The 27,672-nt window shown below is 41.0% G+C and overlaps 1 protein-coding gene across 1 annotated transcript in view; it reads left to right on the top strand.

Annotated features, from left to right (window-relative positions):
* FAT4 (FAT atypical cadherin 4) overlaps window positions 1-5,143 on the top strand; it is a 145,188-nt gene extending 140,045 nt beyond the window's left edge. The window contains exon 17 of the mRNA XM_010197115.2: window positions 1,855-5,143. Coding sequence (XP_010195417.2) covers window positions 1,855-3,731 — 1,877 coding nt within the window. The 3' untranslated portion in view covers window positions 3,732-5,143. The remainder of the gene's footprint in view (window positions 1-1,854) is intronic.
* The last annotated feature ends 22,529 nt before the right edge of the window (window positions 5,144-27,672 follow it).

The raw sequence follows: 27,672 nt of genomic DNA on the forward strand, positions 1-27,672 counted from the left end.
CAATCACTGAAGTATCCAGTTGCATTGAAAACCTCAGATCTAATCTGCCCAGTGATCTGCAGAGTGGAGTCTAGGTGTGAGAAACCTGTTTTTACACAAAATGCGATATTTCATTTTCTTTTACATTTTTTCCTCAATTTGAACTTTATTTCCATTCTCCAAGCTTGAGGTAGATACTTTGTAATTGGACACTAGTTTCTTCTTCTGTGCAGCCTGTAGAATAAAGTCAGATCAATGCTTCAAATTATAGATAGGCCTCTGCCTACAGTTGCCTGCATTTTTTTCAGATATAATAAAAGCAATGACAGTGAAAACTGTCTTACAGTCTTTCTTGAAAACATTCTATATTAATTTCAGCATCTTAATTACAGGTTTTGATATATTTTATTTACTCACCTAAGTGTATTTTTGTTGCTTTGAAATCTTAATGTTAAAGTTGAGAACCGTAGTATGTTTCTGAATTTTGATTTGGCAAACTTAAAATAACCAAAATACCTTGGTATCATTTATACAAGTGCCTTCTGAGAAATTACTTAATGTCTTATCTTTAATCTCATTTTCTATGTGCAGCTTAGGTGTAAAAATCCTAAGTTTTCAAAGGTGCATGTATAAAAGTTACATTAGAAGCTCCAGGCATGACCAGCTTTTGTTTAATCTCATTCTGCTTAAAAGTAGATTTCAGTTCCTATCTAATATGAACCCCAAAAAATTATTGAAAGTTTATGAACAAATTATTCATTACAATGTAAGAAGAAATAGGTAACAGAAGCAACAAAGCATTCCTTGCACCTAAGCCTCAATCGTAAAATCGTATAATAGAATGATTCTGCACAGACTGTCAAATGCTGAAACATCTCTGAATGGGCCATACTTGTAGCAGAGGAAGTAGTTAATTAAATGTTACACCAGGACGGTTAATATCACAGATATTTATACATTAATGCAAGGTAGAGTAGCACTGGAACAGGCTGCTTGAGAGGTTATGGAATCTTCTCTTCTCTGGAACTTTTCAAAATCCACCTAAGTTCAGAACATGTAAGAATCACTTGTGAAAATATGCATGTGTAAACTAATAGCTCAATTTACCCTGGACGCTGCTTAAAGCCACATCATGAAATAAAGCTTTTGCCTCCTTTGTGACACTAGGTTTTTCATTTTCGTGTTTCTGTGATTTTGTTTCCCCTTTCATTTTGGGGGGCAAGAATCATAGAATGGTAGGGGTTAGAAGGGACCTTTGCAGATCATCTAGTCCAACCCCCCTGCAGAAGCAGATTCACCTAGATCAGGTCGCATAGGAATGTGTCCAGGTGGGTCTTGAAGACCTACAAGGAAGGAGACTCCACAACCCCTCTGGGCAGCCTGTGCCAGGGCTCCCTCACCTGAACAGTGAAATAGTTTTTTCTTATGTTTAAATGGAACATTTTGTGTTCCAGCTTAATCCCATTACTCCTTGTCCTGTTGCATTAAAGAAAGTGATGCCCCAACCTCCTGACATCCACTATTTAGATACTTGTAAATATTAATGAGATCCCCCCTCAGTCTGCTCTTCTCTAGAGAGGACTAAACAGCATATCACAGATCTTGTCATAGAATCATAGAATCCTTTTGGTTGGAAAAGACCTTTAAGATCATCAAGACCCACTCACACCTCACTACAACCTCCTTTTAGGTAGTTGTAGAGAGCAATTGTGTCTTCCCTCAGCCTCCTCTTCTCCAGACTAAACAACTCCAGCTTCCTGAGCCAAAAGGTTTCCCCTGTAGTGTGACATTTATGCTCAGAGAGTGCCTTTGACCTCTATTTTCAGTGCATATTCAGCCTTCAGGTCCCAACATGACTGTTGCATTTCCTCCTAGGGTTCGATGGATGCATTTCCTACATCAAGTATGGCGGGGAGAGCCTTCCCTTCTCTGGCAAGCACAGCCTTGCCACGCTCTCCAAAACAGACCCCTCGGTGAAGATCGGTTGCCGCGGCCCCAACGTCTGCGCCAGCAATCCATGCTGGGGTGAGCTGATGTGCATCAACCAGTGGTATGCCTACCAGTGTGTCCCACCAGGTGCCTGTGCCTCCAGCCCCTGCCAAAATGGGGGCAGCTGTGAGCCTGGGGCGCACGCCAGCTTCACCTGCAGCTGCCCTGAGGCATATGCAGGACAGACGTGTGAGGCGGTGGTGGCATGCCTGGGGGTCTTGTGCAGCCCAGGCCACGAGTGCAGAGCAGGGATTAATGGTGGCCACGTCTGCCTCCCATCCCCACACCCTGCTGAGCTGTCCTTGCCCCTCTGGGCTGTGCCAGCCATCGTGGGCAGCTGCGCAACAGTCCTGGCGCTACTGGTTCTCAGCCTCATCCTCTGCAACCAGTGCCGAGGAAAGAAGTCAAAAGCCACGAAAGAGGAGAAGAAAACAAAGGAGAAGAAGAAGAAAGGGAGCGAGAACGTGGCGTTTGATGACCCTGACAACATCCCACCCTATGGAGATGATATGACTGTCAGGAAGCAGCCTGAAGGGAACCCAAAACCCGATATCATTGAACGAGAAAACCCATATCTCATCTACGATGAAACTGACATCCCACACACCACAGAGACGATCCCCAGTGCCCCACTGGCTTCCCCTGAGCCCGAGATCGAGCACTATGACATAGACAATGCCAGCAGTATCGCTCCCTCGGATGCTGACATCATCCAGCATTACAAGCAGTTTCGGAGCCACACGCCCAAATTCTCTATCCAGAGGCACAGCCCTCTGGGCTTCGCACGGCAGTCGCCCATGCCCCTAGGAGCCAGCAGCTTGACCTACCAGCCAGCCTACGGGCAGGGCTTGAGGACAACATCTTTAAGCCACTCCTCATGCCCTACTCCCAACCCCCTGTCTCGGCACAGCCCCGCACCGTTCTCCAAATCATCAACTTTCTACAGGCACAGTCCAGCGAGGGAGCTGCACCTCGCCATAAGGGAAGGGAGCCCGCTGGAGATGCACAATGATGTCTGCCAGCCCGGCATTTTTAACTATGCCACTCGGCTGGGGAGAAGAAGTAAGAGTCCACAGACCATGGCAAGCCACAGTTCCCGACCGGGAAGCCGCCTTAAACAGCCCATTGGGCAGATCCCTCTGGAGACTGCTCCTCCGGTGGGGCTGTCTATTGAAGAGGTGGAGAGACTGAACACCCCTCGCCCCAGAAACCCCAGCATCTGTAGTGCAGACCATGGTCGGTCCTCTTCTGAGGAGGATTGTAGAAGGCCTCTATCCCGGACGAGGAACCCAGCTGATGGTATTCCTGCACCTGAGTCCTCCTCTGACAGCGACTCCCATGAGTCCTTCACCTGCTCAGAGATGGAGTATGACAGGGATAAGCCCATAGCTTACAGCTCCAGGATGCCCAAGTTATCCCAGGTCAATGAGTCTGATGCGGATGACGAGGACAACTACGGTGCCAGGCTGAAGCCACGGCGGTACCCTGGCCGCCGGGGGGAGGGGGGGCCAGTGGGTGCACAGGCCACGGCTGCCAGCACTGGGGAGAGCTCACTGCCTGGGAAGCTGGGGCAGCAAGCAGGAAGCTTCAACTGGGACAACCTCTTGAACTGGGGCCCGGGCTTTGGACATTATGTGGATGTTTTCAAAGATTTGGCATCACTTCCTGAGAAAACAGCAGCAGCAGCAGCAGCAAGTGAAGACAGCAAAGGTGGTACAACAAAACCCATTTCCAAGGATGGGGAAGCAGAACAGTACGTATAGGCTTTATCTCCTGGTGTTGCCACAGTGCAAAGCCATGGGGACTGGTCAAACCATTATATGGTTATAGAAAAACAAAGGTCAGCATTTGAACCCCAGGCCAGTTTGGTTGGAGGAGACTTTAAAAATAATAACCATTATGCTGCTGAAAGAGACTTAAAACATTTTTAATTTAATTATGCTTGGATTAATTTGTTTCTTCTGCATGCATTGTATTTGAAAACAAGATATTAGGCATGCAGCCTTTGAAAAGGGTTTCCTATTTACTGTTGTTTGGTTTGTGATTCTTAAATTAATAATGCTTTGTTCTGAAAATGAACTAATTTTTCTTTTTTAATTGTGAAGGATGTGCATATTGTCTCCAGCTACTAACGTGTTTTAGGATGCAAGAGTATTGAGGATGGTGAATGAAGGAATTACAGTAGTAAAATGACTCAGAAAATGTAGTTACCATATCCTGCAGTTGCTCACATGTAACTTTAGGGATTAAATCAGCTTGAATAATTACTGGCAACAGTGCTGTAAGTCTTATTCCACACAAGAGGTGCTAGAAGCAGCTCAAGCCAGTCAGCACTTTAGGAGTTTTTTTCTTTTTTATTTGCTTGTTCATTTGTTTGGAGTTTTCCACTTTTCTTTCTTTTTTCCCTCTTTTTTTCCTTTGTTTTGTTTTTTTGACAAAGTTGTGTGAGAGCTTCTGAATCTCTACGAAGTATTTGGGGATGCTTAACCTTGGTTCCTGCCCCGCCCCTCCCCCCCCCCCCCCCCCCCCCCGCCTAGTGCTCCCAGTGCAAAGGGAGCAATAGGCATTTGTAAGCCCAGCCAATAGTCTGGCTTGCAGCAGCATCACAAACAATGGGAGCAAGGGAAAAACCCTGTGATTTCCACATCTCCTGGCCTTTCGTCTCGGCTGTGCTCCTGCTGTAGCCTGTGCTTCTCCCTTGGTTTCATTTTCCCATCAGTACTATGGAAAAGTAGGAAAAACACTCGCCTGCCTCACAGGGGTGTTGTGAGGCTAATTAGTTAACTTGTCTGAAGTGCTTAGACATTATAAAGCACTATAATAGTATTATCTTAATTATTATTAAAGCACTGCCTAGCCTTTGTGACCTTGGAGTGGCATTTTCTACATTATATGATTTTCTATGACGGAAACTTTGAAGAATTATTTATTGTATAGAAAATTACTGCACTCTAGCATTTTGGAGAGGATATGAGGGAAAACTACTTGTAGATTCATTAATGTAGCTTACTGTTTGTCCCAAAATCCCAGAAGTTCTAGGAAAAGTAGAACCTCACAAAGTCCCTACATCTTCCTGCAGATCTGATGAACTTATCGTACTGTGTAAAAACTTTTTTTTTTTACCTAAGCTGTGTTTTTATATCAATATTTTCCTATGCTGAATAGTTTTCTTGCTTTCAGGGAAGGTAAGAAAAATACTTTTTTTACATTTGTTACTTATGTAACATCCATATTTTTCACATTTTGATAAAATTGTAACATACTGTATGCTTTCTACCTGTAAATGCCAATAATAGAATTAAAATATTTATTTAAAATGCTTAGTCTGTGTTATTGGAAACCTCTCATCTTTTCTCTCTCTATAATTTTCAGTCCTTGATCTTCACTTAGTCTAGCTTTTTATTCAGCAAATGGACTGTAAGAAGCAAGGTGGTGATGTAAAATTACGCACTTGGAATTTGTTCACAGCGAAGGCAGCACTAGTATCACTGTGGTAATTAAATTCTGTCTGCACAGGGTTAGCACAAGCCCAGTCCATTTCTTGAAGTGCCACTGAGGTCAGTGTTGTCATCCCTTACAAAGGGATAAATTTCAGCAAGGGTGAGAGAAGCATTCAGCATATCCCCATTGTATGTTATGAGTGACGTCGTTGTGATTGAAAACCATTCACCTGTCTCGGAAAGATGGAAGCAGAGATAGTATTGTGACATTTTTAAGCCTAAGATAATGTCAAAGGTACCAAATCCACTTTCAGACTTTTAAGAACAGAGTAAAACTATTGTAGTCCATAAGGATTTATAGGTAGCAACTGCTTTTACATTTGTCAGCCGAGACTTCCACCTCCTCCGAGCTGAAGCTTTCCAGTACATAAATACTTAGGAGTGTGAGAACACGAGCTTTCTTTAATGGAGCATCAGCTGAATGATAAATAACTACATTCTTGTATATTTATAAGAGAATATATCAAACTGAGACAACTTGTTGGAGAATGCTGAGTGAAAAAGTTAAGACTGCAGACAAGAGGTGAGGTCTGAGGTTTTGCTTTGGATTAGTGGTATTTTGTTTAAAGAGCTTAGAAAAAGAATTAACAATTTGTGGATTTTCAATCAGTTACTCGATTGTTATAGAGCTTTTTGGTGAGCTTGTCTCAGAATCAGCAATGAGGAACCAACTCTTTTTGGCTAAAAATGCTGCCAACTGCATCTTGCCCCACTAGAGTAAAAAGATAATGGGCCAAAGTAGCCCTCATTTGGGTGTAAGTAGTTTCATCTGAAATAACAAGAGACCCACAAATTATTTTGGAGTTTGAGAAGCTGCTGTAATTAAACATCTGTTAAAAAGCTGTATGTTTAGTTTGAATATTATCCTTTAATATAAACTGTACCACATCCAAGCAGAGATTTTAATAACCCATGAAAACTTTAACGGATGAAATCTTTTAAATGTAACACCAAACATATTGAGAACTGCATTCTGCCACTAAGCATTCTGAGACTATAAAAAAATTTGTTGAAGGAAAATCATATGCAAGTGTGGACTTACACCAAATGTATGCCATAACTTTAGTGCAGTTTACAGTTTGTCAAGTTGTAGTGCATTCCTTTAAATTTTAACACTTTCTATGATAGCAGTATATTTGACTGATTCCTTGTTTCCCTGATTCTGAAAAGCATAGAGGTGTTTTTGATGCCTAAACATATGATCCATTTCTGCCTTTTTAACAAATTCTTTCATGGTGAGAATCAAAAAAGGACTCCAAGTGAATCATGTGAAACTATCATCAGAAATTATTAGCGTCGTGAAGAGTGAGCTGCATAATTCCCCTGGTTCGTCATTGGAACTGCACTGTCCCATTTCAAGATCTGGGATGTATTGTAAGTGACAAATACGTGGAAAGAGAAACAATCTGCGCTGTTTGCTTCAGCGCACAGGAGCTTCCAAACGCATCTCATGTCGGCAGTTTGGCTTAGTGACCTGTCTTTCTGTTAGTAGCTAGTAGACACAATTCTGTTTCTTTTCCACGGGATGAGGGAGGGAACTGTGCCACCGTCCACCTTTTTCTAGAGAGCTACAGCTGAACTGTCATTGCCATCTCAGATGTTGACATTGTCTCCCGATGACTAATCAGATGAAAATGCATAGGGATATGGCAGATTTACGCAACATTCTCTTGCATGTCTATGAAAAGGAGAAACATAACAGCTTTGCAATACTGTAGCTGTTGGTAGGGGGGGTAAATTGTTAGAAGTGAAATCTAGATTTTTCTGATTGAAGACCTTCCAGTATTTTTCATCAAAGTTATATAATTTAAAAACCACAAAAATTGATAGAAAGACACACTACATTAAAAAGTAAAAAAGTCCCACATTCTGGTGAAAACATCCTCCATCGACAAGCAGACTATGAGTCTATGCTGCAGACCACAACCTCTGACAGCGGGTATTGGTTAGCAGCGCAAAATCCAGCTGATATTGCATTACTCCAGTCTGAAAACAAGAGGACTTGGGGTGGTAATGGTTTGTGAGATGTCACTGACACCTTCAAAACAGAAGACACAGCCAGACACTCCTCATAGGTGCAGGACTAGAACCACCTTCAGCTGATTACAAAAAATTACTCTAGCTTCCCTGGAGCAATTTACTGTGTTTCATTTATTTCTTCTGTGTAACATTGATCACATTTAATTTTTGCTATCCAACTCCTACAGATAATAGTCTGAAGTGCCCCCAAGATAATGTATTGTGTATTTTTGCTGGTCACCTCCTGTGCCACTTTGAGAGTACTGTCATTTTGATTGTGTTGTAGGTTATCTTTCTGAAGCATAAAAGTCAAATGATGACATTATCCTTCAGTGTAAGTATTCAATTTTATAACGTTGACAGGTAAGGGCACTTTCTGAACTGAAATCCATAAGAGGCTCCTAATTAGTGTTTTCTGTTGGGGATCTTCTTTTGAAATTTGGGCAGGAGAATGAGGATGAAAAGATTATGAAGAAAAAAAAGGTTGCTGTTTTTCGATTTAAGGCTGAGCGAAGAAAGTTAAATGCTTGATCTCACTGCTTTCTCATGGTAGTGTTCTACCGTTCACTCTTCTATCCTTCTCCATACCCATCTACGTATCCATTCAACAATCCTCTACTCTGTGAAGTCAGTGCTTTGTTCAGCTTGAAGTGCTCACTTTCGTTTTCTATAAATGGCACTTAGTGAGGATAACTGACAGCATGTTTTCAGGTTGTCAGTGAGCATCACAACCTGTCTTTTTGGAAAATTTGGATAGTTTCACTCAATTGGCCTTGCCTGTATTTTGTATGAACCTCACTTTTCATTCGGTCAAGCTTTACAAGAGCCTTTTCCAGCAAACAAATACAAATAGATTCTCAGATGTTTTTACAGCTTCTTCTCTTTTCCAGTGACTTCCAGGTTTCTTCATTCTTCTGCACTGAGATGATGAGCAGTGGACTGAGTGATTATAAGTTGGATTTTGTGTTTAAAAGTAACTTTATCTCTGGCCTTTACAAAGTAAATTCTCAACAAAGTCATTCTTCAATTTTATTGCCACATGTATTTCATTTAGGAGCGTGTACAAATATAAAATTTTTAAAAGTGTTGTAATAGTAGCAGTCAAATTTCTGAACGACTTCTAAATGTAAAGGAAGGAATCTACAAAAGCAATGTCAGAAAATTTGACAACCTGCTAAAACAAAATCACAGGGCATTTCAATTGATTGCATTCTCCATTGGGAAGAAAACGCTGGAAAGTTTACCACTAATGATGAAAATTGCTTGATGTTTAACTGGATAATGATGAGACACCCTGAGACTCTGAAGAGTCCACCTCCTGCGCAGTACCTGTCAGACCTGGCCACCTTGTAGGCTTCATCTGGGATCCACTTCTAACAGCACCCAAGGGCAGAAGCTCTCGCAACATGCTGACTTTTTCAAGAACCTTGACTGAAGACAAGTTTGAAAGTAATACTATCTTTTGCCTCAGGCCAAAGTGGAGGGCTGGTTTCTAGGGGCTACTCTGAAGTAATTCCACATGAATGACCAAAAGCTGTTCCTCTAATTTGCAATGTACTCATGGGGAAGAAAAATGTTGTAAATCTGTGTTTCCAAGAAAGTATTTTGTTTTGGGGGATGGATGCAATTTTCAGACGTTTCCACCTACTTGGCTTGAGCTCCTCAAGCTTTTTTAACTGAGCTCGCAATAAGGACTGGTTATGGGAAGACCTTGCATGGTCCCTTATGCTAGTCAAACAGCAGCTTGCTCTGCCTTTTCTTTTTGGTTATCAATTACACTCTGGCTGCTTGCAGCTCTATATCATCCTTCATCTCACACAATCTTCCTGCTTCTCTGCTTTCAGCATGGGGCAAAATGAGAATCCAGAAAGGTATTGCTTTTCCCCTTCCCTTACAACTGAAAAGTACAAATAGCAATAGATGGAGAATGAGTAGAAATGGCTCCTAGGAATCACTAGGTACATGGGATCACTAAAAGTAAATGCATTTAGCTTTAAGTCCTTTTAAAGGAGTCATTTTCAGGAGTCACCAAGCAATGTCAGTTAGAAGAAAATGAAAACAAAAACATCAGACCTGAAAATTTATTTCAGTCAGAGCAAATTAACAACATACTAATTAAAAGCCCAAATCATTATAGTCTTTCTAGACTTCTGTCTGATCCTCAAGAATGACATGTGATGTTTCAGATAACTCACATGTTGTGTCAACTATTGTGTTAAATTTGTCAAGAAAAAAAAATGAGATCGCTTGAGGTGTAAACCATAAAGCAGTAGCCACTGAAGATGAGAAAGTTCAATGTGAATAGGTATCTTGTGCAAGACATCTCCTGTTCTTGCAAGGATTACTCCTGGCTTTTTTTTTTTTTTTTTTTACAAGAAGAGATTGAAGGAGCAGAAGCAGAACACAGAAGGCCATAGTGGAATGAAAATTTTCTATCTTTTTCCCAAGGACCTCCACCCTTATTGAAAACTCTCATTGCCCCAATCGACATACAGAAGGGACCAGTTAAGGTATGTCAGATCAGCAACTATTGTGTAGGCTGAAAAAAAATGTGTCATTAGAAACCCTCTTTTAAAAGGATGACATTATGCACACATGTGTAAAGTGATGTGTACACGTAGCAATGTATGTATGTAGACGTTCATGAACATGATTTCCATATGGCAATTAATACCTTGCAAATTCCCTGGCAAGACTCCATGATTAGAAAACAGATTAGCAACCTCTCTCCTCTCAGTAATAAAAAAACAACCCACTCTTCTGTATAATTCTGTGCATTCTCTTCAAATACTGTGAGTCTTTGCAGCCCATCAGACAAGGAGTAAGGAAAATAAACAGGTCCCTGTCTTCCCATTTGTTGGTTTATTTCCCCTGAGTCTTTTAAAATAGCCAGAATCTGATTTAGTAATTAGTGTTTGTTCTTGCATATCTTGTGCAATTAGCTAAAATAGCAAATTAGGGAATAACAAATAATACTGAAAACAAACATTAATATAGAAGAACATATACTGGATGAGAAATGGATATTGTTGAGTCATTCAAAAAGCATACTTTGGTGTAATGATCTAGAATGATTTCAAATATGCATAGTAATTCCTTTAAATTACAACTCCCTCCTGATAATGTAAGTCTTTATTAAAACAGTTTGTTAAATCTTGGCAAAGACAGTGTGTGACAGCATCATTTTGTAAGAATTCCTTATAGTTTGTAGAAAGCTAAGTGAGAACTGGAATGGTTTGTCTCTCTCAAAACAGCTGCTGTTAAGCATATTAAAAAGCAAAAGGAACATTTTTTTACAGTTTTTTTTACACCTGTAGAATTCATTACAATCATCAAAACAAGGTGGACACATTATTAGAAAGAAAGTTACCACACCATACTGCCAGAGGCAGCAGTTTAGAGAAAGAACAGTGAGAGAAACCTGCCCTCAGCCTCAGAACACTTGAACCAGGCTCAGTACCCAAATGCAGCTGTTGTCAGGACAATGTTTGTAACTGCCTGTAAATTTCTGCCTAAATATTTATTTACAAGAGAAAAAGTGCTTTTGCATTAATATTGATTGGCATTCCAGTCTGAACCCATTGCTGTCACTGAGAAAAAGAACAGATAAACCTTGTCACCTTCTCAGTTTTCCCATCACCTTTCGTGTTGTCTGTGTTCTCTTTCAAAAGCTTTTTGGCTGAAGGGGTGGTGGGCAGGCAGGAAAGAAGCATGTGTTCTGATGATGGCTTCAGAAGCAATGACAAACAATAGCAAGTATTCCTTTTCTTTAGGAAATTCAACTTGAATCTTTCCTAAAGAAAGCAAAGGAAGCCATGAGGACAGCCAAAGACGCTTCTTGTCTGCCATATGCCTCTGTGTCTGAACTGTGCAACTTCAGAACATGTTCCCCTACCCAGAGCCATGTTAAGTGTTCAAGTCCAGGTTGTATGGGGCATGGAGCAACCTGGTCTGATGGAAGCTGTTGCTCCCCATGGGTAGGGAGGTTGGAACTAGTTGATCCTTAAGGTCTTTTCCAACCCAAACCATTCTATGATTCTATGTCAGAATACATTCCTCCAGTTGTATACCAGTTTTCCAATGTGGGGACTAGTTTTCCAGGAGGCACCGTGCCTGCTGGTTAGGTAGTGACCCCTCGGACCAATCGCACAAGCAGAGAAGTGCCCTGAAAGCCTAGGGCACTGCTACACTAACAGGTACTGGTTCAGAAATGTCATCGTATGGTTTCATCTGCTGTTCTGGTTTTGAATTAGAGTGTATATACATATAGGTAACATAGACTGGAAACTAGGTTTTTGTTTGCAATTTAATCAAAGCTGAGAGCACTTGAAGGTAACAGCATGTCAGAATGCAGTCATTTAAAAGTAAAAAAAATGATGTATCTAATATACAGGAACCCCTCAACGTTTCAGCAATTGTATTATGAAATCGTATAAAAATCTGGCTTACCAGAAATGCCACAGGAAAGCCAAATAACCAGATCATTCCTGGTAAGTGCCAGTGATGCTCAGAAACTTGTCACCTCAGGAAATTACTTTTCAGCTAGGGCAGATTGTGTACCATGGGTGTTATTTGGGGCTTTTCTAATCCTGTTATGTTTTACAAGTTTGATGGCTTTTCTCAAAGTAGTTTGCAGCTCAAGTCATGTGAGAGAGGTGAGACATATTACTTCAACATAACTGATTTTTGTGATTGAAGTTTTTAATTGAAGTGAGGAGTAGTTTCTTAGGAGGGAGATTATATTAAATTTTATGCACTTCTTTTCCTACTGTTAGCAGAAAATCTGTTGTTGTTTGCTGTCCTGTACCCTGCTGCATTTCCTTGGTATTAGTTTTGTTCACTTGTTCTCAGCATTAAAAACTCTGTCAGCTTTTTTATTAATCTAAAGCTGTGGATGGTAGTGCATGTGAAACCTTTCAATACTGCTCAACAGTCTGCAGTGAAGGGAGCCCTTCATTGATTTGAGTGCACTTACTGCATAATTGCATCTGACGTGGTCCTGAAGTTTCATCAAAGTTTCATTTGCTTTTCTGATTTTGATTGCTTCTGTTTTGTCTTGAAGATGTCCCTGGATGTTTGTCACGGGAAATGAACTTGGCTGTTTGTTTTGTTTTAAGCAAGTGACATTCAATACTCTAAAGGGAGAAGTGGAGTATGACAAGTCTGTAATTGTGTCAATTTTTCTTTTTCCATCCATGAAATAGCTAGACACGTACATATCTAACTGTTCTGCTCATGCAGTACACTATGTCCCAGATTTTTAATAGAACTTCTCTGTAGCTAGTTTAGGAGTCTAGGAATGGGATTTTTTTACACTTTATGGCTTTTGTAGAGTACTGACAGTTTTTAATCTGGCAAATGTCAGTGACAGGAGAAAAGCTGTACCAACTAAGAGAACCTTTTGCATCTTGTTTCATGAGCATTTCACTGCCCTTTGGGATGTGATGCTGTCACTTCGTGGAAAACAAAGCTGTAGGGTCTATAAAAATGAGGAAAGCAATGGAGTTCATGCACAACAAGCAACAGGTTATGTCTAAAATAAATGAATGCCCTCAATAAATGTTTTTTATTAAGATCAAATAGTGCAGATTCCTGGGTTTAACTCCCTTATACTGGTTTTTACTCTGAGGGGTTGATTGTCCTGGTGCAAATCTGTCTTATTTTCACTGCAAAGAAGGACACTATGGTGATTTACTGTAGCTGAAGGTCCCCAAACATCTGTGAGCAGATCTCTGTCCCCTCCGTGACAATCATATGGAGTTTTGAATTGGTCAGTCTGGATGAAATGCATTAGCCAAATTAGATGCTCCTCACTGTACGGATATTCTGTATACGGGCTGGCTTCCTACCAGTGCACTGAGATACTAAATGTGCCAGGTGTTGATGCAAATGTATAAACTTCCCATATTAGCAATTATCACAGCACAGTTTACACACAGCAGGTATTTCCCTGCTAATTAACCAGTGCCATTGCCAATGCCTGCCTACTCACTTTCACCCAGTTATCAGAGCATCTGGCTACAGGAGGGCTCAGAAAACCAGGGAAAATCTGCATTTCAAACTCATGTACTGACACACATGGTAATTGCTTGTTGGAACAAGATGCTCCAGCCCCTTTAAAAAGGCTGCTGGCTTAGAAGCATTAGTGGTAAATGCTAATTTTTTTTCTCTGAGTGGCAAGTGGGTTATAGGGATGAAGAACTTGTTTTGATTCTTCTACACTGCATCATGTCTGTTGAATACTATGGCATGACAGCATCCCTGAGCAGATTAAAAAAAACAGATTTGAAGCAAACAAGGCTGCCATCTGTGAACCTCTTTCACTGCCTAAAAAAGAGGTTACTCCTGTAATAATAGTAATTTGTTTTACTTTTTCTACATCTTTGACTTAAAGATATAATACACAAAACATAAAGAGATGTGGCAAACAGTGTCTGAAGCAAACAGAGCCTCGACTCTGGATCTGTTGTCCAGCTTGTGTGATATTTGCTGTCTGATAACACTTCCATAGCTCTACTGAATTGCCTCCTTAGTTATGTAAGGAAGAGATTAATCCTCCCCCGCTGCCCCCAGTCCTGCTCTGTGTTTTATACACCTACAGCTGTGGGACATCTGCTGAGACAGAAGATTCTACATAAATAAGATGTTAATGTAAAAAATGTTATTTACATTACCTAAAACGAGAACTGTTAGGGAAACATCCAAGAGGCTATATGTCTTTCCTATGACAGCTGGGTGGAGGTTCCTAAACAAAAAGCAGCAAGCAACTTAACATTTTCAGGGGTCCTTTACATTTTTGTAAACTTAGTGAGTTCCATGAAAAAAAAAACTTTCAGGGCTCATTTTCCACAGCCCTTTATAGTCTTAATTGCTCTATTATCCTTTCTTTTCCTCTTGTTCTAATGGGTTCTTTCTTGTGCTTATTGAGGCTTAAAAAATGATTGGAAGGGTCACACAAGTCTTTCAGATCACCTACTGGACAAAACCCCCATGGAGGAGAGAAATCCTTGTCCACCTTTGAAAGGCACTAGGATTCATCTTCCAGCATGAGCCTTTTCTTTTGCTTTTCATTCTTCTGTACCAATTGTGATGCCAAAATAGTCAACCATCACACAGATCTGGGTTTGTTTAATCTTTTTACTTGATGCTGGGTAGAGTCTCAGAGTGCTGTACATCCAGGGATTTGGACCATACAACCCCATTTTCAGAAGATGGAGGTTACCCAAACAACCATTTTACAAAGTTTTGCAGATCCCACTGCGAGCAAAAGGATCTCAGCCAATTTCCCAGCTATGGGATCATGAAAGGTAACAGCTTCTGAGTTTTCAGAGCCAGCACTGAGTTGTGAAGGTGTGAAAGGCAAGTAGCTCTGTATTGCCACAGCTGCAGCTGTACCAAAGAGGCAGGACCACTCTTTTGCTGCAGAAAACCCTACCAAAGTGACTTCAGTGTTAGGGTTCCCTTTTTCTTGGTTCTACTTATCTTGCATCTGGACATGGGCAACATGCAAGGAGTTGATTATAATCACTTTGACTACAGAGAAAGCAGTCTCTAAGTTTGCCAGACTTCAGTGCTGAAATGGCAAGCATAGTCAGCAGGGAAAAATATGCCATATCATCAGGATAATATGAACAAATAAAACCCATAAAATTATCTGTGGTTGGATGTTTGTTTCATGACTCTTCTGTTGCTCAGCTGCCTTCTCTTCATCATGGTTTTTTTTTTTTTTCTTTCCTGATAGACCACTTTGACATATTTTCCACTCTATACATCACCAAAGATTACTGCCACGGAAGCGACTGTGGCAGGACCCATTCCTTCCTCCTTATCCCTGATTTCTGACATTTATTTAGTGAGGGAACAGCCCTTCAGAGTGTGACCAGTTGCTCCTCAGGCTCAGGGACCACCCTGTTGCTCCCTGGTATTGCTTCTGCAGCGAATGTATATTTGCACTCCATACCTACTTACTCACCACACAATTAAAGCAAAATAAAAAGGTAAGCACAAGCAGAGCTGTGAGGTCTCCTCCCTGTGGGATAAGACATGAGGGTCTGGTGAGACCATGCTATGTTGAGAGGATATTCTGTTGCTCATATAAAGTCTGATCATTTACAAGTTGTGTTGATCCCAAATGTTTAGATCTTTAAACTTCCAGGAGGTATTCAGGTATTTAGTTATTCTTGACAGTCTGAGTACAGCCAACAGTTATTTAGAGCCTCTGTGATACTTTTGAGTCAGTGCAGGACTTCTGTTCACAGCACAGTTGGAGCTGATTTACGTGCCCATGCCTCTGTTTCCCAGCTGACTTCACAGAAGCTAATCACGCAGAATAGAACCAAATCTGGTTTCTTGTACAATCCCAGGTGTTCAGTGCAGCTAGCAGACTGGACCTGGCAGGGCTGTGACCAACAGTGACCAGCAATGACCAACAATGCCCAGAGCAGGACTGCCCAGAGACATACCTGATCTCAAAGCAGTATAAGGGTCACCAGCTTGGTGAAAGAGGCAGGTTTTATTAGTGTGAGAGCCACAGCACGACAGGGACTTTGCTGCTGGATGTAATGCCAGGGGCCAGAGTGCAACAAAAGAAGTAAAGGAGAAGTGAGACTGCTGCATGGTAAGGCAGTAAAACTACCTAATGTCACCAAAGTGCACACATACATAGACTCCCCAGGTATCTTGTTCAGTACAAGATCTTGACAGGATGTTCTTTCTCTGAATGTTTCCTGCTGCTGGTGTGGCTCCCAGGCTGAGAGCTGCTGCAGGATCTTTCTCTCCTGCCTTGGCAATGGGCTAAGGGCATTGCTTTTATAGGCTCATCCAGTCCTACAATAGCGTGAGCCTTCCAGGTAGGTATGTGGCAGAAAGCTTCTCAGCTCTAAAAGCAGTTTCTGAGCGGCTTTGGACCTGATAGTAGATAATCCATCATTTGAACAGGTTTGTCTTTAAAATTCTGCAAACAGCAAATTAATTTCTCAGCTGTGTTTCTGAGTCATTGAGTATTTTAGTATTTGTTTTTTATCCACGGTAAATGTAGTATGACATATCCACAGTCCTGAAATCTAAGCACACAGTCTTAAATTGTGTCTCTTTGGAAGGACCTCTAGCCTTGGCCTCCTTTCCTTGCAATGAATGATGGCAAACAAACTGCTTGTCTTCAGATGCTTTAAGGAACATGTGTTTATGGTAATTGCTGATCTTAGTTTTTATGTTTCCACCAGGCCTGTGCTGAAAGACACATCATATTTAGCAAACATCTTTTTTGGACTCTCAGTCTTGCAGAACAGGCTAATGAATTTGTGTACTGCTTTTGATATGGTGCTATTTCTCCAGCAGCTGCTATAAAAAGAGCTCCGTCAAATGCTGTACTTGAGGTTTGTATGCATAAAAAATCATGCATGTGCAAAATGGAAAGATGAGAACTTTTGTTTTTAAAACAATGAGATGCTATTGCTTTTTACCTTAATGAGATTCTGATTATTCCACAAGCCAGTGTCTTCTGCCCTAGCTGTACCTAGGTCTACCTCTCTGTGATGTGGGTGCAGTGTCTAAGGTTTGGGCAGTACAGTTCTTTGCAGAATGTTAGAGCTCTAGCCCATCACATACCTGGTCTCCTGGGCACAAAAAGAGATGCATGCATAAGACAGTGTTTTTTGTCTGAATTTGGGTACTGAGAGGCCCTCCTTAGGCAAAAAACATCCACAAAAATTCAAATGCTGAAATGGAAACAGCTGAGACGTGGTACTGGGTTAAGTGGTAGGATACTGCTGACAACATGGAAACTGTCTTCAAGTTATGCACAGCAGTAGCCTTTGTTACTGTATCTAGTGAATGAGTTTTTCCCTGGGCTGGTGGGGTCAAGAATCAAGAACAAAAAGGAAAATATACATAAGCTATGTTTTACACCATAATGCTTAGGTCACCCACTAACCAAAAATGCCGAAATAACCGAGTAAATGAATTCGTCTGATGCAGAACCGCATGAAAGACTATCTTAAGCAGCTCCCCACTGCAGACTTGCCACTCTGTTTTTTTCCCTAAGGACACCAGCTGTGGTTTATCCTTTCCTCCCTTCCTTTCCCCACTTAAAAAGTGTTACATTCTTGCTGCAATCTCCATTATCAAAGCCAAGAGAATCATTGGTTACTGGCACTTAAAAACTACCAAATTTTTCTCAGCTGAACCTCATCTCAATAATATATCAGGAGGATGTACCACTCTTTTGCAGAGCAAGTCTCACCTAAAGGAACGCAGGCTATATGGCTCTGTTGAGACACCTTTTTGGTTCCTGCTCGAATAAAGGATTATCCCCTAGACACTGTGCTCCAAATCCCACATATAATATGTGGGAAGCATTTAGGTCCATTTTCTAGCTCCACAGTCTGCAAAGAACTGGGGTAATTGATCTACATTTTGTTGTTCAGTCTTTCCTGGCTTTGGAGAACTTTTTCCACTTGTTTATACTGCACTTCTTTTAGCAGTTTATGTGATCTGTATATGGCTGATCAATTATAGCTAGAAGCTGTAAATCTAGGAAAAACTCCAGAGAAAATGTAGCACTTAGCAAAGTGCTGCTGGAGGCACACTCAAACAGAAGTTTAACCCTCTCTTGTCCATAGAAGACCCTCATGTTGCGCAGCATTGCCTGACTGGGCAATGAGAAATTGTATTGGGAAGAGACTGCATTTCTCTTTGTGACCATTCTCCACTTTCTTGCCTTGCTAATTCGAGGCAGGTTTATTTGGTTTCATTGATGCTAACATGGGTTAGAGCCTCATGTACTCACACATACTCAAGGAATACGTGAATTTTGTGAGCACTTTGGAACTTCTAAAGGACTAATAGCTGTCTTGGTTTAGGCCCATCAAGGGATAAAGATTAGACTCAAGTACTGCAGACTTGAAAACTGCCAAAGGGCAGGGAGGGCTTAATTGCTGCTTATGGTCCTGGACAAAACAGACCAGGCTACTCGGCTTGGGAAAGAAAACAGAAAATAATTTAATCCACTACCAACTAAAACATAACCACAAAACCCCAAAACACAGCCAACACAAAACAACACAGAGTGGTATAATGATGAAGAGCGCAACCCACCTTTTAAGACCACCATCTCCCCACTCCTCCCCTCTTACCGGGCTCAGAGCCCTGATCCCGGGGTCTTTATCTCTTCCCCCGCTGAACAGCTCATGGTGGACAGGAAATAGGGGTTTCAGTCAGTCTGTTCCCTATGGCTTCTGCCGTTTGTCTCTCCTCAGAGCAGATGGGCTCCTTGACAGTCCTCCCTGCTCCTCCACAAGATATGTCACACACCTGGCAGCCCTGCACGGGCCACTCTGACGTGTGTTCATCCCAAAGGCAGCAGCTCCTCTCCACCTCTCGTGTTGGTCTGCTCTGGGGCCCGCAGGCTCTCCAGCAAGGCCTACGCCATGGCCACCTCCTCACACAGTCTCCTGCCTGTCTGGACACACTCACCCAGAGCTGCTGGTGGCTCTCAGTCCAGCCATTGCCCTCCATGCGTTGCAGGGGTACAGCCTGTGTTCTCGTCACAGTTTGCAAAGGGGTCTCTGGTCTGTCACTCCTCCTTCCTCCTTCTCTGACTGTGGGGTCCGCATGGTCACCTCCCTCTTGTACCACTCCTATACCTCCTCCCAAGCACTTCAAATTCCTGTCCTTAAATAGTGATGGCAGAGGTGCCAGATTGGCCCAGCTAGACTGGAAGTGGATGTGAACCCAAGAGGCGGGAGAGAACCCAAGAACTCTTTACCGAGTCTGCACTGCAGCCCCCTCCCCCTGTTACCAAGCAAAATCTGCTCCTCACTAAACTGTGACAATAACACAAGGTTTGCTTCGCCCACTTGTGTTGAGGAAGAAACCTTGGGAAGAAATCTCCTGTATATTTGAGGAGTAATACTAGTCATAATAACATCCATTCAGTGTCTTATGCCATGGAGTACAATTATAAGCTTCTCTGGTGTGCCAGTTCAATGCCATGAACCACAAAACGTTCCACATTACTTACCTTTTAGATGGTTTTAGTTGGGAGAACTGTTACAGCTGTCTAATGAAACCTCTGCCTTGCTCACTAGTAGCATTCTTTAAATCAGAGATGGAAAGAGACATTCCTACTGGCATCTTCCATTGCAGCATAGTTATGAGCAGCCACAGTGGAACTCAGCTTTCAAGCATTCCCAGGATCCACCTCCTCTCAAAACATTGATTTCAGACTATCATCGGTTTTATGCTTGTTAAAGCCAATCTCAGGCCTCCAGTTTACTCAGATGACATATCAGGGTGCATGCCTACAAAGAGGTAGTAATTGCTATTTCTAAAGCTGTCAAAGCAGCCTCATGTTAGCCCCACAATCTGCCCACATGGCCCCTGTGCAGCATTACATAAAGCAGAGCCCTTCTGTGTCTAGAGTTCCTCATGTAAACTTTTTCTATAAAAACAAAAAGCTAAGCCAGCATCTAGTGATTCCAAAATACAGATTTATCAGGACCTAATTACTTTTTTTTTTTGTTTCATAACAGGAAAAGTAGTGTTGTTCAAGTGGTTTATTTCTATAAATGCTGTTGGAAGAGTCTGCTGGCATTTATATTGTGAAAGAGTTCCCTGAAGTAAAGATAGATTTACTATGGATTAACTGGGGGCAGACATTTGACCTTCTAATGGCAAAAAATTGCATTATTCTTGCTATCTGTGCATTGTCTTTACAAGAGCACTCGTCTTTGTGTTTCTGCATGGTTCTTTTTCTGGAGGGGAAGGGTTGTTTTTAGTCCTCAATGATAAGAAGACCCTGAAAAAACAAATAAGCTTGCTGGGATTGAGCTGGCAGGGATTGGGACACCATTGTGTTTCCAAAGTTTTCCTCTTTCAACAGCCCGACTCTGGAGTCATGACTCTGTGTATTTATTTTTGTATTATCATTGTATACATTGACAGTCTGACCAGTAAAATTTCACTAACATCATTCCACAAAATGATGGTGAGAGAAAACAGTAACAAACCATTAAAAACTGTACTTGCTGAAGCTATTGCCATCTGTCAAGGAGCTAACAAACTGGAGTGAGATTGTTCATATGGCCCCTTTCTTTCCCTTTTTTCCCTTCTGTATGTTAATTTCTCCTTCCCTGCCTCCCTTATTTTTTGTTACTTATGTGGCATCTGTTGGTATCACACCAGGCCACAGAGTATTTGGTTGCATTTTTTGGGAGAGAGGGAGATAATAAATTTAAAACCTTGTCCCAAATTCATCAACAGCCTCGATGGGAACAGAAACTTGAGAGCAATTGCTTTAAAATTCCTGGTACTAAATCGTAGTCAGGCCACCTCTGAGACAGCATAAATTAGCTGCCCCAGTTTAATCGTCTGCAAGAGTTTCAACACAATTTCTGTATGCCCTGTCAGCTTTCAGAGAGGTGAGGCACTCATTTAGTCCAGGTTTGTTGCTGCATCAGCAAGCTGGAAGTCTTTCCCTTCGTACCACTCCTTCCTCATGGTTTTCTAGACTAGCAACCTCTTCTTTCTTTGCTTTTTTTCTTTTCTTTTGTTTTCTTTCTTGGCTAATTGCAATCAGATTCTAGGCTAGTCAGATCCCCAAGTCACTTAAAGTGCCTTGCGTTTGTATAGTGCAAACTATAGATGCAAACAAAGGTGAAAAATCATTTTCAGAGATACAAACTGATATTGGCACTGAGTGAAAGGAGCAATTGAGCACCTATCCAGCTATCAGTGCTTTGGCAGATGTGTTTGCAGGTTTTCTTCTGAGACTGAGTTATCTGAATGGCTAAAGTGGCACTGACTCCTAAATGTTACCATTTTGGAACAGGTTGCCAGGGAGATGGTGGAGTCCCCAACCCTGGAGATATCTAACAGACATGTAGATTAGGTACTGAAGCACATGGTTTAGTGGTGGGCTTGGCAGTGTTATATTAGTGTATGAACTTGATGATCTTGGAACACTGGCACAGACTGCTCAGAGAGGTGGTGGAGTCTCCTCTGGAGGTTTTCAAAACCTGACAGGATGCCTTCCTGTGTGACCTGATCTAGGTGAACCTGCTTTAGCAGGCGGTTTGGACTAGATGATCTCTAAATTTTCCTTCTAACCCCTACCATTCTATGACTCTATGATTCTATGATCTTAAAGATCTTTTCCAACCAAACAATTCTATGACTCTGTGATTCTATGTTCCCCACTTGACAGCACAATTTGCTGGCTGTCCCATGACTGTACAACATCAGGGTCTGGTGAGAGGGAAAAAGGGGGCTGGGGCTCTCCATGATGAAGAAAAAAAAAAGAGCAGCAGTGCTGGTTTATGAAATTTACCTAAGCCTTGTAGCCTCATAAGGAAAAATATGCCTTAACAGAAGGTAGTAATTAGCAGAAAATAAGAGAAATGGAGATCTCAATCTGAGTCACTGTCCTCATTAGTTTTAAATTAGTGGTGGCTTCACGGGAGTTAATTTTTATTTATGCTAACTGAGATCAGAATGAGATGCAAAATGTACTGAAACCTTCGTGTTTAGAGCTGTGTGACCATCCTGCGAAAATAGCCTGGGTAATGCTGAGGTGCCAAGATGCCAGCAGCCAGCAGTGCACCATCCAGCACCCCGGTACTCCACCTGCAAGTGGCTATCACTGTTAAACATATAATGCCTTTGTCACAGAGGTAAGGAAAAGCCATTAGGAGAATGGCTTTTCTCCTCTGCTTGGAGAGGTGACCTCTCCGCAAGAAAAAATGTACATTCAGTTAAATAGAGTTTGCTGACAAACAGTTTATGATCATGCAGAAGGCCGGCATTGCCACAATTCTTTATACTGTGTTATAGTGTACTTGCTACAGGCAAACTGCACTGCCAGTCCTTCAAGCCTTACTTCTCAAAACAAAATGTTCACTCAGCAGCCAAGCTTGTTTTTACAATTAATAACATTTCAAATGACAGAGCCACAGTTTCTCCCTACAACCTTTCTTTCAATACCATTTACACCACAGAGATTCATTGACTTCTTTCAGTCAGTACCAGTTAAACATCACCTAACATCACCGAGGTTTGCTTTTCTTTGATTATTATGTTTTTCTAATACTTCGGTTACACTGATTGCATTTTAATCAGGTAGGAAATCAGCAGAGGCTGGAGGAGGGACAAGAACTGAAACCTGAGAAGGTCAGTGTGTAATAGCAAGCCAGGCACACTCAGCGTGCTCTGTGGTGTCTCTGAAATCTATCTGCTCTCTGCTGGCAGTCGATTTTTCACAGTGTGGGCTTTGCTCAGGCTTATATCTGCCCTTCTGTAGTTTTAAGTAGCTTGGGTTGCACCATCTTAGACAAGCACTGAGGTAACCAGGAGTAGAATTTGATTTGCAGAATAAATTTAACAGTGTTTAAAAAATAATAATGGCACCATAGTGGAGTCATTAACATCATTCACATCCTTTAGTATGCTATGGGTACAATTTGGTTTGTTCTGCTTCTGTGTTCATTCAGCATCATCAGAAGAAATGAGCCAATTTGAAGGAAATAAGGAAGTGATACATTTTTAGAACAAGAAAACGAAATGTTAATATTTTCTTTTTGAAAATCCATTTTTGTTAAACAGGTGAACATATTTTAAAATCAAATAACTGTACATTTACCTATCTGTATATACATTCTGTACAGGCATGGGCTTGCTTCCAGACCATTTGCAATGATTTAAGGTTCTGGCAAGACTGTGTTGTTGAAATATAGTGAGAAAAACTGTGTTTAAGTAAAGCCCAAAGCTGTTGGGCCTTTCCAGGCTGAATAAGGTCTTAAGACTACCAGAAATCCTCCATGAACGCATGATCCCAAACTTTCCTTTTAAGGAAGTTTATGATTATTCAGTTAAGACTGGAAAGAATTTCCCAACTTTCAAGCACTTACCCATTTCTATAAATAACATCTAAACTTTTGATAAATTACTGAAGGGTGTACCCACTGTACACTGCAATACATCTAGATGCAGTGCTGGTGTAGTCTGCAGTTAGAGTCTGGTAAAGACAGAGGTGAGAAATGAAGATGTGCTGCAATGATTTTGTGATCTGAACTGTAGTTATTCATTTTGGTGTATCCCATTGAATTTCTACCTATGGTGTCTAACCACATGTTTGTGATTCAGCTGGGAAAATCCAGGGTTTCTTTGCAGTGACATTTTGGGTAGACTTGAAGCTGTCTTCCTCCAGCCTCAGCTGCATGAGCTCATTCACAGCCTGCCTCAGTATTTGGGATACAGCTGTTCGCCGTATGTGTCCTGACCCTCGAGCAATCCCATTTCACTCAGTCTTGCTTCTCTTTCTAAGCTTGTCTTTGTTGAGCCAAATTGGAGATGTGAAACATAATATAATGACATTACAGCCTCATAAGAATGAAAAAAAAAAAAAAGAGCAGAAAACTGGAGATAGAGTTTGGTCTGATTGTTCCAGGTGGAGGGACTCTGCTTTTTTGGGAGGTTACAGATGGACTGGGAAACTATCTTTTTATGTCTCCGATGTTGCTTCATTTCCAATCTTGTTCAGAAAACTGCTCAGACTTAAAGGTTTTTTTTTTTTTTTTCAGTGAGATGATGAGCATAAGATTAATGGTGGTCTTAAAATTAATGCTTAATTTCAGTTCAGACTGGACTCTCACTGGCCTTACTGGGCATTTACTGGGGAGGGAAGGAAGGTCAGAATTAATCAGTCTGAAGGCAGTGAATTTTTTTACAAGACTCACACTTCTAAAGTGTGATCATAGATCACATCCTGCATCAAATCTAGAAAGAGTGACTGAAGCACATAGGTAAATCTGGGAACATGTTTTCCTGGTAAAGTCAGTTTGGATAAAAGTCTGTGCTTATCAGCTTCAAAATGGGCTGAAATCACACTGAAGATTACTTAAGTAAACTCAGATTAACTGTATCCTCCCTCCCAGAAGGACAAGGCACTGTGGCAATACAGACAAAAACAAAGATACTTCCCTCATGGGGAAATATTCAATAAGTAAATAATTAATAATTTAAAATATATTAATAACATTTTGGTATTCAATACCTGGTTCTGGAACCTGGGTTGCTGCTGCTCGATGTTTTGGGACAACTTGGCAACTAAAAAATGTATGTGGTAAATTCATTGTTGTGACTCTAGCAAGCCTATTGTTTTTTGCAAACTCTGTCTGACTTGTGCTACATGCACATATAACTATATGGGACCTCCTCACTCTGTAGGCCATCACAAGGCTGATATACTCTTACCCTTTTTTGAGCATGTCCAGCTCCATTTTAAAAGCAGTTTGTATGGGGGGTTTTTTTCCCACTGTTGTTTCTTCAAATTTGATGTGAAAATTGCTTGAAGACATTAAATATGGACCCCCAGACTATCACTCTGACAGATGCTTTCATAACATCACAGAAACATTCTGATATTCCTTAAGTGTTACTTGGTCTTTTTTGTACTCTGATCTAATTCTTGTTTCCCCCTAATGGTCAAATAACATCAGTCTAATTAAAATCAGGCAAATATTTTGTGTCATGTGTAATAGACATTATAAAATACATATGTAACGATTTAACTGTACATCTAAGCTTTGGATGAAGAAAAGTTTTCATCTGGCATTAACTTCACAGTAGACAGAGACCAGTGACTGTTGCCAGTCTTGCCTGGTAGATGCTGCATGGGTAGCACAGCAAACTCAAGATTTTTTTCTTCTTTTTTTGCTAGCTTTCATTTGTATGGGAAAATTTTCCTCAGTGATAACGGAAGAAGATAGAACCACAGCAAATTTTTGTGATACTTTTGTAAGAATGTCCCAATCTAATCTCCACTTGGGTATGGTAGTTGGATTAATATGAAACGCTAGCAAATTGGGTCTCCGGCCTCACAAAACCAAACACAAATATTTAACCTGGCAAAGGATTTTTCAGTTACAATTTCCCAAAAGTCTAAGAGAAAATAGGCCTTGAAATACTTTTAAACTGATAAAATACTCCTGTTCCAGGCTTCAGCCACTGTTCAAGAATAGCAGAAAGGAACTCTCTTCAGCCAGGGATATCTATTCAGAAACAGAGATGAAAGTTATTTAATCCCTTATGAGTATTTAGAGAGAGCCCATCTAAATTCCTACTTTTTGTCTTCAGAATTTGAGAGGTGAAAAGTAAATGCAGGTAATTTTCTGTAACTCTGGCTGTGTCTTCTGTACCCAAGTTTTAAAAGAGTTCAGTGAAAGAGGAGGGCTAAGTCAGTCAGTGGCCATCCTCTGGAGGAATGGGCAAAGGCTAAGCTATTTTACTGCTGAAAGAACAGTACTAAGATTTCTATTCCCTTCAAGGTTTGTGACTCTGTAAATTGCAGCATAAAACTATAAATCCCTTCCCCTTGTTTTCCAAATTTATTTATCAATGATGTTTTTGCTGTTCTGTTTTTAAATAGCTGTTTGCTGCTATTTCTATTTTTCTTGCATTGTTAAATGGAATCATCTACAAAGTACAATGGCAGCACTAAAAAAAATGTAGAAAACACACACAAATACACTATTATATGTATTGTCAGGTTATAACAAACAAGTAAAGCTCATTCTCAGAAGTTATTACTGATAAAAGGGATCTGGCAGGAATTAAGAAAGCTTAAGAATTTATGTTAAATCACGTCTACATTGTGGAGGATTAAAAAATGAGAGTAGAATTAGAAAGAGAGAAAACAGATCAAAATCCTCATGCTCTGTGGCATAAGGCACAGTGCTTTCCTTGGGGACTCTTTTTTCCCCTTGTATTTTCTTTTTAAGGTCCCTCCCAGCATAAAAAGGTTAAAGTGGATCATTATTCTGAATTAATGTGGAAATTTCTATGCTTATATTTAAGATGTTTCTCCTACTCTCCATACTCCTGACTCAGATGAGAGTTGGTGAACCTTCATTAGGAATCAGTACTAGCAAAAGTTCCCAGGGTCCAGTTCCATTTACTGCAGTTGCTAAGGTATTTAGTTTTATATTAGGAATTGAAAACCAGTAATGTTAGGGGAAGGAATTAATTCCATAGATTCTTTTCTTTGTGGGGGGAGAATGTGTTTCAAAATTTTAGGCAGCTAAGCTGTTAAAAAAAAAAATCCCTGCCGTGAAATAAAACCTTTAACTTTCCTTACTTGGAATAATTTGGCAACTCCAAAAAGAATTAATTGTGATTTTCTTTGATGGCATGTTTTCTCCTCTGAAACTACAGTCTGTATATGGACCCTGTTCTCAGTCATCTCCTAATCCCACTTTGCTGTCTGGGGAGAGATGTGAGTCAGGCAGTGTGGCACCAGCCCCAAAACAAAAAGCCCTCTGACATGTCTGGCAGATAGAGAACCTCTGTGCCCTCTGTGCAGTCTTCTTGCCAGCCAGCCCTCACCACAAGAAGGGCGTACAGACAATAGCATGTATAACTCCTTGGATTTTAGTACCTCTTCCCTTTCAGGAGCTCTGAGTACAACTGCTGCCACAGCCTGAAGCAGATCCCTCAAGGCAATACCGGTTTTAATGAATGAGTCTCCTCAATTCCTCATGCACTTGCCCTAAAGCACTTGCACCAGCATAGAGAAAGGGACAGCTGGGTGAAAACAAATGCAAAGAAGGACTTTGCAGTGAACTGCAGGAGCCCTCCAATAGCTTTGGGCTAAACACATACCAAAGCAGCAGAGAAATATAGTTACCAAGAGCCTAGTTCTGTAAAGGCAAACATCTCTTTTTATTAAAAACTATGGACTTTTAATCCACTCTGAACAGAGTTTTGAAAGTTTAATTTTACTTGCAGGGGCTGTAAGTTGCATGGTTTTGTATTTAGACAAGGCTCCAGCCTTTTAATTCCCAATATACCTGAAATCATACTCAAAAGCATGAACAGTCACTTCTAGTCCTAATAAGACATGTTGATTTTTTCTTTTAGTCAGTCAGAAACTGCCATTTCAGCACGTCTCCCAATCTCCTCAGTTTATACCTCATGCTCATCTAGCCTTACATGGTCATTAATTGCCCCTTCTTTGGATTTTTCTTTCTTTTTACCTGCAGTAATTTGGCTGTCATTGAATCAGAGCAAAAAGCTGAGTGTCCAACCAGCTCCTCAGTGAGAATATTTTCTCAGGAGGATGGAATCAGTGAAACCAAAGCCTGCTCCAATGAATTTTGAATACAAAAAAAAAATCACTGGAGTAAGGGACTAA

The sequence above is a fragment of the Colius striatus genome, chromosome 3, assembly GCF_028858725.1.
Source record: "Colius striatus isolate bColStr4 chromosome 3, bColStr4.1.hap1, whole genome shotgun sequence".
In the NCBI taxonomy this organism is placed as follows: domain Eukaryota; kingdom Metazoa; phylum Chordata; class Aves; order Coliiformes; family Coliidae; genus Colius; species Colius striatus.